The sequence below is a fragment of the Pan paniscus genome, chromosome 10 (assembly GCF_029289425.2).
Source record: "Pan paniscus chromosome 10, NHGRI_mPanPan1-v2.0_pri, whole genome shotgun sequence".
NCBI classification, from domain to species: Eukaryota; Metazoa; Chordata; class Mammalia; order Primates; family Hominidae; genus Pan; species Pan paniscus.
Window position 1 is genome coordinate 120,297,110 of NC_073259.2, and position 17,875 is coordinate 120,314,984.

General features: G+C 44.7%; 1 protein-coding gene across 7 annotated transcripts in view; it reads right to left on the reverse strand.

The window, feature by feature from the left end:
* Nucleotides 1-17,875, reverse strand: part of HECTD4 (HECT domain E3 ubiquitin protein ligase 4) — a 222,188-nt gene that overhangs the window by 46,341 nt on the left and 157,972 nt on the right. For all 7 annotated transcript variants that reach the window (XR_010108967.1, XM_034934555.3, XM_034934553.3 and 4 more), the window contains 8 exons: nt 12,995-13,098; nt 10,662-10,823; nt 10,401-10,549; nt 9,920-9,999; nt 6,095-6,258; nt 3,623-3,860; nt 2,099-2,235; nt 1,479-1,605 (listed from right to left, as the gene is read on the reverse strand). Coding sequence is in view for 6 of the 7 variants with exons in the window: in XM_034934555.3 (XP_034790446.1) it covers nt 1,479-1,605; nt 2,099-2,235; nt 3,623-3,860; nt 6,095-6,258; nt 9,920-9,999; nt 10,401-10,549; nt 10,662-10,823; nt 12,995-13,098 (1,161 nt within the window). In the remaining variant the exon portion in view is untranslated. The remainder of the gene's footprint in view (nt 1-1,478; nt 1,606-2,098; nt 2,236-3,622; nt 3,861-6,094; nt 6,259-9,919; nt 10,000-10,400; nt 10,550-10,661; nt 10,824-12,994; nt 13,099-17,875) is intronic.

The window sequence follows — 17,875 nt, forward strand, 5'->3', positions numbered from 1 at the left end:
TCGGGAAGCTGAAGCAGGAGGATCTCTTGAGCCCAAGAGTTTGAGGCTGCAATGAGCTATGATTGCACCACTGTACTCCAGCCCAGTTAATATAGAGTGAGACTCTCTCAAAAAAATAATAAAAAAAGTGGGTGTTGATAGAATCTGCTTTTTTTTTTTTTTTTTTTTTTTGAGACGGAGTCTGACTCTGTTGCCCAGGCTGGAGTGCAGTGGCGTGATCTCTGATCACTGCAAGCTCTGCCTCCCGGGTTCCTGCCATTCTCCTGCCTCAGCCTTCCGAGTAACTGGGACTACAGGTGCCTGCCACCATGCCTGGCTAATTTTTTGTATTTTTCGTAGAGACGGGGTTTCACCGTGTTAGCCAGGATGGTCTCAATCTCTTGACCTCATGATCCGCCTGCCTCGGCCTCCCAAAGTCCTGGGATTACAGGCGTGAGCCACTATGCCTGGCCTAGAATCTGCTTTTTTTACACAAGGCCTAACTCCATCCCACCTATCTACCATTCTTTTATTCACTGGTCTTACTGTAAGGAAAAAGCATGGCAATTTTCTGAGCAGAGTTTAAAAGGGGGCTGTGATTAGAGACAGACACTTTTGGAATTAAGTGTTAGAATAAACAAGAAATTGTGGCCTAAGATTAGAAGATTAGGGAACAATAATCTTTGCAATGTTTTCAAAAGGAACAGTGGGTATGAGAAAGAAATACTGTTTGTTTATGTATGTGTGTGTGTGTGTATGTATGTATGTATGTATGTATGTATTTGAGACAGACTCTTGTTCTATCTTGCCCAGGCTGGAGTGCAGTGGCACAATCTCGGCTCACTGCCGCTTCTGCCTCCTGGGTTCAAGCGATTCTCCCGTCTCAGCCACCGGAGTAGCTTGGACTACAGGCGTGTGCCACCACACCCAGCTAATTTTGCATTTTTAGTAGAGATGGGGTTTCGCCATGTTGGCCAGGCTGCTCTCGAACTCCTGACCTCAGGTGATCCACCCACCTCAGCCTCCTAAAGTGCTGGGATTACAGGCGTGAGCCACCATGGCCGGCCAAAAATACTGTTTAATAAGCAGGAATCAGGGAACAGTGAGAGACTGCCAAATCAACCTTGCAGAGCACATATTCCATTTTAAAGATGGGGAAAGCCCAGAGATGTTAAGTAATTTTCTCAAGTCCACACAGCTGGTAAACAGTGTGACTTCAGATGTGAACTGTTAACCACCAGACCACAGAGTTTCCCATTATAACCACTCCAGCTTCACTGCAGCAGCCCATCAACCCAAAATATTCAGCTAAACTGACAAGCAAATCAAAGTCCAGCAATGAAAACAAAAGATCAGAGTTCACTAAAGGTAAGGTCAAAGACACTGTTAAGTCTGGTGCAACATTAGATGAGTCTCTCCTGATTTACATTCTGATTTTCATCCAGCTCCTCACTTCAAGTCATGAAGTAACCTCCTTAGCAGAACAAAAAGTACCAGACCTAGTTGTAAGGCCCCCTTTATCTGGTCCAGGCCCGATTTCCGCTCTGCTTCATTGCGGAAGCGTCTTCGGATGGTAGGAAAAACCTTGGTCTCCCATGCTTTCACCAGCAGGGCGTAGTGGTCCTCCTGGAAGCAGAAGGAACCTCATGAACGGAGAAGGAATATCTGGTGCAGGCATCACTGTTTCCCTAACTTACAGCCCTCACCCTGAGGTCTTCACCCCACTTAAATGCCAGTAATAGAAAGATCAGACATAGACCCCTGTACTAGATACATCCCCAGATGCCAGGGCAGGGAACAGCAACACTAGGGCAAGCTCTTCGTTTCCCTCTAAAGAAGCCATAGAAGCACTTTCACAGGATTCTGAACTATTGCAAAGCACTTCACTTCTCCAGTTTCTGGATCTTCACCGGGCAAAATGGCCCAACGGATATCGCTATTGATAGGGGTTTAGAAAAATTAACACTCTAAGGTCACTGTTCAAGCACAATGATGTCACTGAGAGTAACAAAACCAGCTTTGCACTGTCACATCAAAATCACTCCTCCAGGCTTGTCCTAGTCACTAGGGAGCTAAGCAAATGCTGCTGAGTCCTGATCTAAGCCTGTGGGTCTCTTACCTGAGGGATGTCATCATCGTCATCATCATCGCTTTCATCATCTGCAATGGGAGGCGGGTGAGGGTCTGGGCCAGAGGTGATGAAATTCTCATAGCTGAGCTCGACTTTATAATGACAGGAGGTGTCACTATCATATTCTGTAACAGAGCACAAGGACAGCGAATTCTAAACAAGAGCAGGCTAGAAAAATCCTTAACTTCTCACCCTTAGACAAACCAGATTATCTTAATTTGCATGATAGGAAGACTCCTAGTACACTGAGGAATTTTAAATCACAGAGTCTAGGAATAACTAATTATCTATAATTACCCTGAATCCTAAAATAGTTTTTATGAGTATAATTCATTCAATTCAGAGAAGACTTTAGAAAGTCCTTCAGTATAGATAGAAATAAACAGGCTTTTTTTTTTTTTTTTTTTTGAGACAGAAGCTCACTCTGTTGCCTAGGCTGGCAAGCAGTGGTGCAAAGATAGGTCACTGCAGCTAAACCTCCTGGGCTCCAGTGATCCTCCCACCTCAACCTCCTGAGTGGCTGGGACTACAGGTGTGTGCCACCACACCTGGCGATTTTTAAAATTTTTTTGTAGAGACAGGGTCTCACTGTGCTGCCTAGGTTGGTCTCAAACTCCTGGGCTCAAGCTATCCTCCTTCCTTGACTTCCCAGTGTTGGGATTATAGATGTGAGCCACAGTGTCTGGCCCTAAACAGAATCTTAAAACAGTTTGCAAACTAGTATCCAATGGGCCAAATATGGCCTGCAGACATCCTTACTTTGGTGAGCTGTTTTATTTAATTTTATGAAAAAATTGTTACAAGTAATCATAAAAGTTTTTTTTTTTTTTTTTTTTTTTTTGAGATGGAGTTTCGCTCTTATTGCCCAGGCTGGAGTGCAATGGCACGATCTCAGCTCACTGCAACCTCCACCTCCCGGTTCAAGCAATTCTTCTGCCTCAGCCTCCTGAGTAGCTGGGGATTACAGGCACACGCCACCACCCCCAGCTAATTTTGTATTTTTAGTAGAGACAGGGTTTCTCCATGCTGGTCAGGCTGGTCTCGAACTCCCAACCTTAGGTGATCTGCCCACCTCGGCCTCCCAAAGTGCTGGCATTACAGGCATGAGCCACCTCACCTGACCATCATAAAAGTTTTTAGTGCACGCCTATATATCTATTGCCTAGCATTTTATTATTCTGTGATTACCTTGGTTTTAGGACAATTTTTGAAAATGAGTAACACTGTGACATGAGGAGACTTCATACAAAGTCCTGGGGCTCTAGTGGTCTTGCACTGGCTGCCCTAAGGCATAGCAGGCTTCCTGGAAATGGGGATGAACTTTCTGGTCTGCTGTGCTTCATCCTGCTCCCCACCTTCTTTCACCAGGCCTGTGACCCCATTACCAATGGGCACGTGAGTTTGCAACTCCTGACTTTAATGAGGATGCTCAAGTGCAATGGGTTTATGGAATTCATAACATTCATGGTCTCAGGAAGCCATGGAGGCAGTAAGTTCCAGGAGGTGACTTACGTTGCTGAGCGGTGGCCACGGCAGCAATCCGGCATGGTGGCCCATGAGTGCCTGGGTCTGATGCAATACTGGTGCCAGCATCATTGTCACTGTCAGATGCCATGGCGAAAGGCAGGGCCTCAAAGTTAGCGCTGATCTCTTCTGCTAGGTCAGTGCACAGGTCAGCAGCGTTGCGGTGGGCCTGCCCTTCCGCGTAGGCAAACGGCCGGGAGCCAAAGTTAGCTCGGGTTTTGGTGTTCTGGAAAGGAGACCAAATGAAGGATTTGGAAAGACTTACGTTTATTTTTATTTCTGCAAGAGCCCAAGGCGCAGCTCACTAAACGTCACCTTGGAAGAACAGCCCGAGGTGTGTGCTGGCATGAGAAACCAGGTGGGGGCTGGAGGGACTGAGCACACCCGTGCTCAGAGCCCTGTATAGCCAGCCCTGCCTCCCTGTCCCTCACCTCACACTCTCATGTACTTTGCTGCTCAAACACATTGACCTCTCTTGTTTCCAACACTGCTCCTCTCTACCTGACACTGCTCCTCTCTACCTGACACCAGCACCCATGCTGTTCCTTCCACCTGGAATATTCTTTTGACCAACTTTGCCTAGTTAAGACCAGCTAATATTCCAGACCTGGCTCAAGCAGCACTTCTTCAGATTAAGAGATACAAGATCAGATGTGCCTGCCACTTGCTTCTAGGAAGTCTGTGATTCTCATTCACAGCATTTACTAGTCTGTGATTACATACATACACATGCATATTTATGTGATTATTTGACTACTGTCTGATTGATTCCTCCAACTGATCATAACCCAATGAAGACAGAGATCATATCTGTTTTGCTCACTGCTATATATCCAGAGCTTAGCATAGTGCTTGACATAGAGTAAGTATTCAATAAATATTTGTTGAATGCATGAATGGAACAGGCTGAGAAATGCTGCTTTAAATTATTGGCATCATTAATTCACTCAACAAATACAGAGATAAAAGATGGTATCAGACACATGGTACAGGGCCAGATCCTATAGGACCTTATAGGTTATTTTTTTAAAAGATGGAGTCTTGGCCGGATGCAGTAGCTCTTGCCTGTAATCCCAGCACTTTGGGAGGCCGAGGTGGGCGGATCATGAGGTCAGGAGTTCGAGACCAGCCTAGCCAACATGGTGAAACCCCATTTCTACTAAAAATACAAAAATTAGCCCAGTGTGGTGGTACACATCTGGAGTCTCACTATGTTGCCTAGGCTGGAGTACAACTGACTATTCATAGGTGCAATCATAACGCATTGCAGCCTGGAACTCCTGGGCTCAAGTGATACTCCCAACTCAGCCTCCAGAGCAGCGGGGACTACTCTGGCACCACCACACCTGGCATCTTGTAAGTCATTATAAAGACTTGGGCCTTTAAAATGCATGACACGAGAAGCCACTGACTGGATAGTGACATTCCAACTAACATCTTGAAAAGATCACTGTGATTGCTGGGTTGAAAAGACATGTATTACCTTAGAGATGTCCTGAAGGGGGAAAAAAAAAAAAGATAAGACATGTGAACGGGCAAGAATGGGGGCTGGGAGAGGAGTTAGAACACTGTAATGAGCTATCCAAGGGAAGATGGCGGCAGGGCCGGGTTGTTGATGGAAGAATGGGAGAAGGGGTCAGATTCTAGATACATTTTGAAGGTTAAAACCAAGATCTGCTGACAGGTTGGATGTGGAGCAGGAGAAAAAAGAGGAGTCAAGGAGAATATCAAGGTTTTTGGCCTTAGCAACTACAAGCATGGAGCTGCCATTTCCTGAGATGAAGAAGACTGGGGAAGTGGCAGCTTTGGGTTTGGGGGAGAGTTAGGCTAAGTCTTGGTCACGTTAACCTTGACATGCCAATAAGGCATCTCTTTAGAGATGCTGCCCAGGCTGCTGGGTATGTGAGCATGGAGTTTAGGGAAAGGTCTGGGATAGAGATATGGATTTGGGAGCTACCAGCATGTAGTAAGTAATAATGTTCCAGAACATTGGATATTAATAGATGCCCCTTAAGAAACAAGAGTTCCATCATTAAATATGTATGAGGATGCTGGTTAACTAAGTTGAACTTACAAATCTTTACCGAAGGTTCTCTCCAAGTTTCTGACATACTGAGCAACCAAAGAGAATCACTTTCAAAATTTACTTAATCACATAATCATTTTACTGACATTTGAAAGAACTCTAGTGTTCCTTGCATTGTTGTCTGGGAAAGGTTGCTAAAAAGATGTCAAGGCAATGAAGCACTAAGTTCCTGATATAGCATTGTTCAAGCTAAGACTGTGGGGTCAACACAAAGGAAGACACACACTTGCTCAAGCTGGCTCTGCCCTTCCTCTGCCATTGTGTACCAATATTATGTACAATGAGGGCCTGTTTGCTCCCTTTCATTTTTCCATGTCTAACAGGAACAGGTGATGAAGGAGAATTTGTTTTCCTTTCCCAACAAGGTAACCTGCCTTTTTCTGAATGTGAACCACTGGCCACATGCCACCAGAGACGTCTTCAAGATATGGTGAGAGGCGCTGCCCGCAGTACGTGAAGTACACCCGGCCCTTGGCTGGCTGTCCCGGAGGAGGTGGAGTCCCCTCGGTTCTCTCCCAGCCAATTCCTGCCACGTCACCTATAGCAGAGAACGGGAAGGAAAACATATTTTCTCCCTTTTATTAAGTAAATTTTAAATTTGCAACCAGAGTGTCACCCTACACATCACAGACTATTTATGCTCTCATTTACTTCTGAAATGGACATGAAGTTATTGTTATTTATTTATTTATTTATTTATTTATTTATTGAGACGGAGTCTCACTCTGTTGCCCAGGCTGGAGTACAGTGGTGCCATCTCGGCTCACTGCAACCTCTGCCTCCCAGGTTCAAGCAATTCTCCTGCCTCAGCCTCCAGAGTAGCTGGGATTACAGGCGCCTACAAGCACGCCCAGTTAATTTTTGTATTTTTAGTAGAGACAGGGTTTTGCCATGTTGGCCAGACTGGTCTCGAACTCTTGACCTCAGGCAATCCACCTGCCTCGGCCTCTCAAAGTGCTGGAATTACAGTCGTGAGCCACCGCACCCAGCCTAAGTTTTTGTATTTAGATATAAAGTAACATAACAGAAACAACCCATTTAAAGAAGCTGTCAGAATTTTTAGAAGGAAAATGCCTAGTGTCTGTGTTAAATTAGCTACCGCAATTACATATTAAATTTAGCCTTTATTTTCCTGGCAGGCAAGAAAAAAATGAAAAACACTAGGTACTATTTTTAAAATAGAAAAATGAAGTTTTTCTCTTTTGACACATGGAGGATCACTTATGACGAATAAGTAAAAAGGTATTAGTAATATCATCTCCGGTGAATATTCAGAAATGGCCTTAAAATATATAATTTAGGCCGGGCGCAGTGGCTCAAGCCTGTAATCCCAGCACTTTGGGAGGCCGAGGTGGGTGGATCACAAGGTCAGGAGATCGAGTCCATCCTGGCTAACACGGTGAAACCCTGTCTCTACTAAAAATACAAAAATTTCGCCGGGCTAGGTGGCAGGCACCTGTAGTCCCAGCTACTCGGGAGGCTGAGGCAGAAGAATGGCGTGAACCCGGGAGGCGGAGGTTGCAGTGAGCCAAGATTGTGCCACTGCACTTCAGCCTGGGCGACAGAGCAAGACTCCGTCTCAAAAAAATATATACATATATATATATATATATAAAAAAAATATATATATATAATTTAAGGCCAGACATGATGGTTCATGCCTGTAATCCCAGCATTTTGGGAGGCCAAGGTGGGAAGATTGCTTGAGCCCAGGAGTTCAAGACCAGCCTAGGCAACACAGTGAGACCTCGTCTCTACAAAAAATACAGAAATTAGTCAGGCATGGTAGTGTGTGCCTATGGTCCCAGTTACTCAGGAGGCTGAGGTGGGAGGGTCACTTGAGCTCAGGGGGTCAAGGCTGCAGTGAGCTGTGATTGCACCACTGCACTCTAGCCTGGGTGACAGAGTGAGACCCAGTCTCAAAAAAAATAAAAAAGAAAAAAAATACATATATAATTTTAAACTTCACCTACAATGTAAGCTAAAGATAGACCACTAAATTCCATTATGTTTCCTACTTATAAGCATTTAAGGCATTTTGCAAAAAGTGAAGATAACCAACAGAATCCAGGCTGTTATCTGATAAGATGACTGGACACTGGGGTAGGACTTACAGAACCAAGAGGAGCCTGTCAATCGCATTGGCACTCTTACATCAGCTGCCTCAAGCAAGCTGCTAGCACGTGTGGCCTTATAATTTATCTTTTGTAAACTCTCCAGTAAGTGCATGAAGTTCTAAGGTTCTGTTTTGATCACAGAGTCTCCTATGGCTTAGGTACCACAGGAATGGGAGCTTCCCAGTGGCTGGGGACTTGTCATTGTTCGCCACGGCATCCCCAGGAGCCAGAAGAGGGTCTAGCAGGTAGGAGATGCTCAGCAAGTATCTGTTGATGAATGGAAGCCCACGTATTGGTAGAGGGGTTGAGATTATGTTAGACAGATTGGGTTCTAATTCCTATTCCTTTGCAGACACATTTCTCTAGAAAGAGGGTAGTCTGTGTGCCCATAGTCCAGTCCTAAATGTTCTCAAAAACCACAACTGATAAAACAACAAATACAGCAACAAGGAAATAAAAACACTGAAAACGCTCCCCCAGCCTACCACCCACCCCCTGACACACACCCTTTTGTGCTGAAAGCACTTAGGTAAGTACTCTGCTGAGATGTCTGAGTTCTGCTTTGTGAAGTAAGAGAAAAATTTTTACTTTGCCCTGAAATGATTTCCAAGTCATAATATGACTTGGCTTGAGTAAAAACACTATGCTGCCAGGGGCCGGGTGTGGTGGCTCACACCTGAGAGCCCAGCACTTTGGGAGGCTTAGGCAGGGAGATTACTTGAGATCAGAAGTTTGAGACCAGCCTGGCCAACATGGTGAAACCTCATCTCTACTAAAATACAAAAATTAGCTGGGCATGGTGGCAGGCACCTGTAATCCCAGCTATTTGGGAGGCTATGGCAAGAGAATTGCTTGAGCCCAGGAGGCGGAGGTTGCAGTGAGTTGAGATTGCACCACTGCACTCCAGCCTGAGTGACAGAGCAAGACTCCATTTCAAAAGAACAAACAAACAAACAAACAAACAAAAAACACAAAAAAACCGCACTGTGCTCCCAGGAAAAGTGTAATTTAACAAGCAGCCCCCTTAAGGACAAGTGATGGCAAAAGTAACCTCCAGGCAGCTACAAGAGGCTACCTATTGGAGTGACTTCATATTCCCCATCTCATCATCGCAGATTGTTTACTATGTATCTCAATTTAAGTTCTATTATAGATGAAGCCTAAGATGCATTGTCTAAAAATAAGTAACCAACATATTCGGCTGCTTCGAATGTCAGCAGGACAGTTCTGTTTTTTTGCTATAGCTGGAGTACGTAGGGCCAATCCTAATTCAACTACTATACAGATCTAGTTATTTACATGGAGACTAAAAAGAAGGAGGAAAGGGTTCTTTATTGAGTTGACTGTCTATGTGACTGAAACATAGAGGCAGAATATTTGTCAAAGCTTGACCAGATGTTTATAGGCTGTATCTACCAATAAGGCATTTCTCTCTCTCTCTGTTTTTTGAGATAGGGTCTCACTCTGTCACCCAGGCTGGAGTGTAGTGGTATGATCACAACTCACTGCAGCCTCAACCTTCTGGGTTCAAGTGATTTTCCTGCCTCAGCCTCTCGAGTAGCTGGGACCACAGGCATGCGCCACCACTAATTTTTGTATTTTTTGTAGTGATGGGGTTTCGCCATGTTGCCCAGGGTGGTCTTGAACTCCTGGGCTCAAGTGATCCTCTTGCCTCAGCCTCCCCAAATGCTGGAATTATAGGCGTGAGCCACTGTGCCTGGCCCAATAAGGCACTTCTCCAGTGCCTCACAGCTAGAGGTGGAGTTCTCTTTTTTTGAAGCTATTTATCTGCTCATTAATGAAAGACTAAACTTCAGATAGAAGCAAAATCTCTGAATTATCTAATGACGAAGGCACAAAAGTACACGTAACTCTGGAGTTACCAAATGGAGGCTCTAATGGCGAGGGCTCATAAAGTGAGGGGTTTGGTGTAAACTAGGGGGCAGCAAGGACGTGTTTGGTTTTTGCTAAATGACAAACTGCCCATTTCCAATTGCTAAATTTATTCAACTTTAACCTGTTTAGACCCAAACCTGAGACCAACAGAATCACACAGGGTGGAAAAGCTCCCACTGCACTCACCGGGGGAGAGAGTCACGTCTAAGCGAACGCTCTTCCACTGTAACAAACTGGAGCCATTATAGTGCACGGCTCGGCCGTTGCTATGAAAAATACAAAGAAGGGAGGTCAAAGACAAGAAAGATAAGCCTCACTGGCCAACATACAAACAGGGAAGTGGTGAAGTGGAGGGGGGGTGGTCAGCATTGTGAGATTATTATAATATCACTTTAGTATTAAAATACCCACACCAATATTTCCCAAACTGTATTCCTAGAATAAAGGGTTATAGAATTTGCAAAATAAACAGATTTTTAAAAAATTACAGGTCAACTAGGAAGGAATCTTACTAATGTGCACTGGAAATCTCCAGAAAGGAAAAATAATGCTCTCCTTTCCCCAAACTCACTTGAAGACAGAACTCTGTTTTGACTTCCTGAACACCTATACACACCTTGTGGGAGGCTACTGCTCTCTGTCACACTGAGCTACTTCTTTTACTTACTTATGGAAAAGACAAGTGCCCACTGGATTAGTCCAAGCCCCATCTCGCTTCTCTGCTTCTGTAGTGAAGCCAAAGGAAACTATGGGTCCGGTGTCATCATCGGTGTCTCCATAGGAAACGATTTCAATTTCCCAGTAAAAAGACGGGGCCTGAAGAGACACCAGAAGAGAGCAGCAATCAGAGGGCTAAACCTGGGCCTGAGACCTGCTTTTTCTTTCAAATCTGAAGATGCAAAAGACAGTGTGTCATGTGATGTCTCACCTGAACTGGCAGTGGTGAAGTGGCATAGATAAAAGTGCCCCGGGGCAGGCCTCCCCCAGCGCTGGGGTCAGCCAGGAAGGTGACTGAGGTAAGGTGAGATGAGAACATGCAGGCTCGAACAGGCGGAAACACTCGCGAGGGGCTCCAAGTAATCTCTTTGGGCTGCATCAGGGAGAAAAACCCATATTCAGTAGAACTGCAAACACAATCCCTTTACTCTCTCAAAGAAGAAAAAAATTTTATCTGATGGTATTAAAATATAGGCATACACACACACACACACACATACACACACACACACACACACACATTTATTTATTTAGAGACAGAGTCTCACTCCTATCACCCACACTGGAGTGCAGTGGTGCAATCATAGCTCGCTGCAGCCTCAAGCTCCTGGGCTCAAGTGGTCCTCTTGCTTCAGCCTCCCCAGTAGCTGGGACTACAGGTGTGCATCACCACACCCAGCTAATTTTTGTAAAGATGGGATCTTGCTATGTTGCCCAGGCTGATCTCAAACTCCTGGGCTCAAGCTATCTGTCTGTCTTGGCCTTCCAAAGTGCTAGGATTATAGGCGTGAGCCGCCATGCCCAGCCAGGCACATATATTTTTTAAAAAGTGTATCTTTTTTCCAAATAAAATTTTTACTATCCCTTTAAGACACTATTTATCTTCCATTATCATCAATTCCAAGGTCTGGTCCCCATCCTCTTATAGCCCCCATGTAGTTACTGAACAAATTTTAGTACAATTTATAAACGCATGACTTAATATTCAGCTCAAGGCTAAGCAGGGGAACCATGGTGACACTTCCTTTTTCTTTTTTTAAAGGTTAGTTGTCTTGCTTTCTCAGTTTTATTTTTAATCATTCTAATCATAAAAATCTCAAGCTTCTCTATCAGATAAAAGCAACTTTTAAAAAATTTATTATTATTATTATTTTTTTTTGAGACAGTCTCATTCTGTCATCCAGGCTGCAGAATCCCAGCTACTCAGGAGGCTGAGGTAGGAGAATCAGTTGAACCCGGGAGGTGGAGGTTGCAGTGAGCTAAGATTAGGCCACTGCACTCCAGCCTGGGTGACAGAGCGAGACTCCATTTCAAAAAAAAAAAAAAAAAAAAATTCATATAACACACAATTCACCCATTTGAAGTGTATAAGTCAATGTTTTGTTTTGATTTTTAATATTTATGGGTACATGGTAGGTGTATATATTTATGGGGTAAGTCAATGGTTTTTAATATATTCACAGAGTTGTGCAACCATTATCGTGATCTAATTTTAGAACATTTTTGTCCCTACTGAAGGAAATTCCATACCCTTTAGTAGTCAATCCCTGTTCCTCTCTTCCCTTAACTCTCCTTTGCCCCCACAGCTCCTGGCAATCACTAATCTATTTTCTATGTCTATGGAATTACCTGCACTAGACATTTCATATAAATGGAATTTATATAAGATGTGGTCTTTTGTGTCTGGCTTCTTTCACTTACTGTAATTTCAAGTTCATTCATGTTGTAGCATATATCAATACCTCATTCCTTTTTATGAACAAATGATATTCCATTACATGGCTATTGCATATTTTATTTATTCATCAGTTGATGTACATTTGCAGTTTCCACTTTTTGGCTATTGTGAATAATGCTGCTAAGAACATTAATAGATGTACCAATTTTTAACATTTTGCCCCTCTTTTTTTTTTGGACAGAGTCTTGCTCTGTCACCCAGGCTGGAGTGCAGTGGCACAATCTCAGCTTACTGCAACCTCTACCTCCCAGGTTGAAGTGATTCTCCTGCCTCAGCCTCCCAAGTAGCTGGGATTACTGATGTGCACCACCATGCCCAGCTAATTTTAGTATTTTTAGTAGAGATGGGTTCCAACATGTTGGCCAGGCTGGTCTCAAACTTCCGGCCTCATGTGATCTGCCCAGCTTGGCCTCTCAAAATGTTGGGATTACAGGCGTGAGCCACCATGCCCAGCCCACTTTTGTTTTTTAATTACTCACTTATGTTCTCTGTTATGAAACTGATTGTATCTCTAAACTTTAAAAAAAAAGCTTTCTTTTTGTTATTGACAGCACAAAGAAGCTATTTATAAATTACGAAGTTTCGCTCCCCTGCTATAATTTTCCAATATTCAGAATGTCAGCTCAATTTGCTCTGACATTCAAAGATGAGAGCATGGCACCGCAAAGAGGGCATGTCACTGCAAAAGAATGCACCTCCAAACGGCTTTGCAAACACTTATTCTAAATGTCCTTAACTTGCTGCTGGCCTTACTCAGTGATGTGTGTGGCGGCTGCAGGAGGTGCGAAGCACCGCAGAGGGCTCACCTGTCTTCGGTCAGCCTGCAAAGGAGGCGGTGGGGGCCGAGCACAGTCCCGGTAGAGCATCCTCAGCCGTTCACACTGTACCTCCACAACTGCAAGTCGCTCTCCTGTAGAGGGCACATGTTGAATCTGTGAAAACAACTCCCGCAACTCCCAAGTGGGTGCTGACTCTTTTGGAGCAGCATCAAAACAATAAAATGCACTTATAGAGCTCATTGAATTTTTTTTTTTTTTTTGAGACAGAGTTTCGTTCTGTTGCCCAGGCTGGAGTGCAGTGGCGCGGTCCTGGCTTACTGCAACCTCTGCCTCCCGGGTTCAAGAGATTCTCCTGCCTTAGCCTCCCGAGTAGCTGGGATTACAGGCACATGCCACCGCGCCCGGTTAATTTTTGTATTTTTAGTAGAGACAGGGTTTCACCATGTTGGCCAGGCTGGTCTCGAACTCCTGACCTCAGGTGATCCGCCTGCCTCGGCCTCCCAAAGTGCTGGGATTACAGGCTTGAGCCACCGCGCCCAGCCTGAAATTCTTATAAAACAACAAATACCCCGAGACATCTTTGTCTTCCATACGTAGCCCAGCATCACAACAATGAGGGCAAGTGCTTAGCCTCTGGTGCAGTCCAACTTCTGGATTCAGAATCTGGCCCCAGTACTCAGTATTTATCATCTCACTTGCAATACTGGGTAACAACAGCACCTGTGTCTCACAGGGCTGTTGTGAAGATGTGATGAAATAACTTAAGTAAAGCCCTTGGCTAGGTCCCTAGCACAGGCATTCAATAAATGTGTTGTTATTCTCATCATCTAATAAATGAAGACTATTATTCTTATCACCTAAATTAATTTTTAAAAATCTAATATCTATGGAGCACCTGCTATGAGCAAGGCACACTGCGAAGTGTTGGAGAACACAAAGATATATGAGCCAAAGCCCCTACTATGGAGGGAAAATAAGATGCACACACACGCAGACCACACACAGGCACACACACACAGTAAAGAGCACAGTGCTGGGCTGCAGTATGTGATTATGTAATACAAGGTACAAGCAGAGGCACAGGTGAATGAGCAGTGACTTCATTCGAGCATCCAGAAAGGCTTAATGAAAATATCATTAAGTTAGATCTTAAGAAAGCCAGGTGCGGTGGCTCATGCCTGTAATCCCAGCACTTTGGGAGGCTGAGGCAGACAGATCACTTGAGGCCAGAAGTTCAAAACCAGCCTGGCCAACACAGCAAACCACCATGTCTACAAAAAATACAAAAATTAGCCAGGCATGGTGGCACATGCTTGTAATCCCAGCTACTCGGGAGGGTGAGGCATGATAATCGCTTGAACCCAGGAGGCAGAGGTTGCAGTGAGCTGAGATCATGCCACTGCATTCCAGCCTGGGTGACAGAGTGAGACTCTGTCTCTAAATAAATAAACAAGAGATAAGAAGCACCTGCCTTGGCCCTGCATGGTGGTGCATGCCTGTAATTCCAGCACTTCGGGAGGCTGAGGCAGGAGGACTGCTTAAGCCCAGGAGTTTGAGACCAGCCTGGGAGACATAGTGAGACCCCGTCTCTACAAATTTTTATTTTTTTGAGACAAGGTCTCTCGCTCTGTTGCCCAGGCTGGAGTGCAATGGCGCAATCTCAGCTCACTGCAACCTTTGCTTCCCAGGCTCAAGTGATCCTCCCACCTCAGCCTCCCAAGCAGGTGGGACCACAGGCGTGAGCCACCACACTTGGCTAATTTTTTGTATTTTTTGTAGAGACAGGGTCTTGCTATGTTGCCCAGGATATAAAAATTACAATTAAAAAAAAGCACCTGTTTTAAAGTGTTGGTAGTGAAAACGGGCAGGAAAGGGATAAATTTCAGGAGCATTTTATTTTATTTTATTGAGACAGGGTCTCACTCTGTCTCTCAGGCTGGAGGGCAGTGGTGCAATCACAGCTCACTGCAGCCCTGACTTCCTGGACTCAGGTGATCTTCCCACCTCAGCCTCCCGAGTAGCTGGGACTACAAGTATCTACCACCATGCCTGGCTTTTTTGTAGATAGGGAGTTTCCTCCATTTTGCCCAGGCTGGTCTCAAACTTTTGGGCTCAAGCATTCCGCCTGCCTTGGCCTCTCAAAGTGCTGGGATTACAGATGTGAGCCACTGTGCCTAGCCTCAGGAGCATTTTAAAGGAAGAACTGGATATGGCAAGTGATTGGATGTGAAGGGACAAAGAAGAGGCATTTTACTTGACTCAGTATCTGGGCATCAAAACTAACCTGGAGCGGTTTCTCATGCCTGTAATCCTAGCACTTTGGGAGGCTAAGGAGGGAAGATCACTTGAGCCCAGAGGCAACATAGGGAGACGCTGTCTCTTGTTTTTCTTTTTCTTTTCTTTTTTTTTTTTTTTTGAGATGGAGTCTCGCTCTGTCGACCAGGCTGGAGTGCAACAGCATGATCTCGGCTCACTACAACCTCCGCCTCCTGGGTTCAAGCGATTCTCCTGCCTCAGCCTCCTGAGTAGCTGGGATTACAGGCACTCGCCCCCATGCTCGGCTGATTTTTCTTTTTTTTTTTTTTTTTTGAGACGGAGTCTCACTGTGTCACCCAGGCTGGAGTGCAGTGGTGTGATCTCGGCTCACTGCAACCTCTGCCTCCTGGGTTCAAGTGATTCTTCTGCCTCAGCCACCTGAGTAGCTGGGACTACAGGTGCGTGCCACCACACCCGGCTAATTTTTGTATTTTTAGTAGAGACGGGGTTTCACTATCTTGGCCAGGCAGTCTTGAACTCCTGACCTCATGATCCGCCTGCCTTGGCCTCCCAAAGTGCTGAGATTACAGGCGTGAGCCATTGCACCTGGCCTAATTTTTGTATTTTAAGTAGAGATGGGGTTTCACCATGTTGGACAGGCTGGTCTGGAACCCCTGACCTCAGGTAATCCACCCACCTCAGCCTCTCAAAGTGCTGAAATTACAGGCGTGAGCCACAGCACCTGGCCCTCATTTTTCTAATAATTAAAAAAATTACACTGGGTGTGGTGGCTCATACCTGTAATCCCAGCACTTTGGGAGGTTGAAGTGGGCGGATCACTTGAGGTCAGGAGTTTGAGAACAGCCTGTCCAACATGGTAAAACCCTGTCTCTACTAAAAATGCAAAAATTATCCACGTGTGGTGGCAGGCACCTGTATTCCTAGCTAGTCGGTAGGCTGAGGCAGGAGAATCATCTGAACCTGGGAGGCAGAGATTGTAGTGAGCTAAGATCGTGCCACTGCACTCCAGCCTGGGCAACAGAGTGAGACTCTGTCTTTTAAAAACAAACAAAAAATTAGCCGGGCATGGTGATGTGCACCTGTGGTCCCAGCTACTCAGGAGGCTAAAGCAAGAGGATTGCCTGAGCCCAGAAGGTTGTGGCTGCAGTGAGCCTTGATCGCAACACTGCACTCCAGCCTGGGTGACAGAGCGAAACCCTGTCTCAAAAAACAAAAACAAAAGCAAAAACAAAATTAGTCTGAATATTAAGTAAAACAGGGAACTCGGGAAGGAGAGCTGATTCCAGAGTAAGGAATGACTTTGGTTATCAATTTGGTGCATTCATGAAGCTGGGGAGTGGGATATTTTTAAAGAAGTAGCTGCTAAGCCTGGATCTCAGCTGAGGGATTGCTCAGTGTAGAAGCCAGGAAAGCTCAGGAGAAGGGTAGGTAAAAGTAAGGAGGGTCAGGGTGAATCTTGGAGCCCTGTTTCTTCCAGTGAGGTCTGATGGTTCCGGTAGCCTGCTGTCTGGGACCACCCTCTACTTACAATTCTGACTTTGTAATCATGCTTCCCAGGAGTTCTGAGGAACTTCCAAAGTTGGAGAATATCTGGCTCAGGGAGTAAGTATATTAGGAAGCTGGGAGAAGAGGAAACAGCTGAAACTGGGAGATTCTAGCTTCTGCAAGGGGGTAAAATAATGTTGAGAACTTTTTTGGTTTCTATGTGCCTTTTCTTCAGGTTCAAAAATCTGCTTCCTCTGCTGTTTCAACCAAGGGATCCAGTTAACGTCTCAGGAATATTTCTTTTTTTCTTTCTTTCTTCTTTTTAGACAGAGTCTTGCTCTGTCGCCCAGGCTGGAGTGCAGTGGCACGATCTCAGCTCATGGCAACCTCCACCTCCTGGGTTCAACTGATTCTTATGCCTCAGCCTCCCAAGTAGCTGGGATTACAGGCACACCCCACCATATCTGGCTAATTTTTGTATTCTGAGTAGAGACAGGGCTTCACCATGTTGGCCAGGCTGTTCTCAAACTGCTAACCTCAAGTGATCTGCCCACCTTGGCCTCCCAAAGTGCTGGGATTACAGGCGTGAGCCACCACGTCCGGCCTTCAGGAATATTTTTTCAAGGAAAAAAGTTTTGTAGTGCTATCTCCCTAGATCAAATGGAATCTGGTACTGTCTTCTTTAGATAGAGACGCTATAAAATTTGGCTATCAGTGAGTAAATATTAGAATGGCCAAGTTTGCCACTTAATTCATCCCAGAAGAGGAAAAATAATAGAAGTTGATTAAATATTTTAAAATTTAAAAATTTTTAAAAATTTGAGTATCAATACATTATTGCTTATAAATTTCATGACATTTTCATATATAAAGTAAAAAATTTTAATACCTTAAAAAATGAAAATCAAATAACTCTGTCTTTTCTACCTACTCCTCACCTTGAATCTTATTTATTAAACAGCTTTTCTCCTGAGTATAGTCTATGCCTCCCTTGTAGGCCTAAGAATCTACCACTGTTCTGCAAAGTAACCCGGAATGTAGGTTTTTCCCTTTGGTTTTTATCACTAACTGACACAGGAGTCAGTAAACTTTGCCATTTACTTCAAATGTCAGAACCATTTCTGGTAACCTAATAAGTGAGTTATT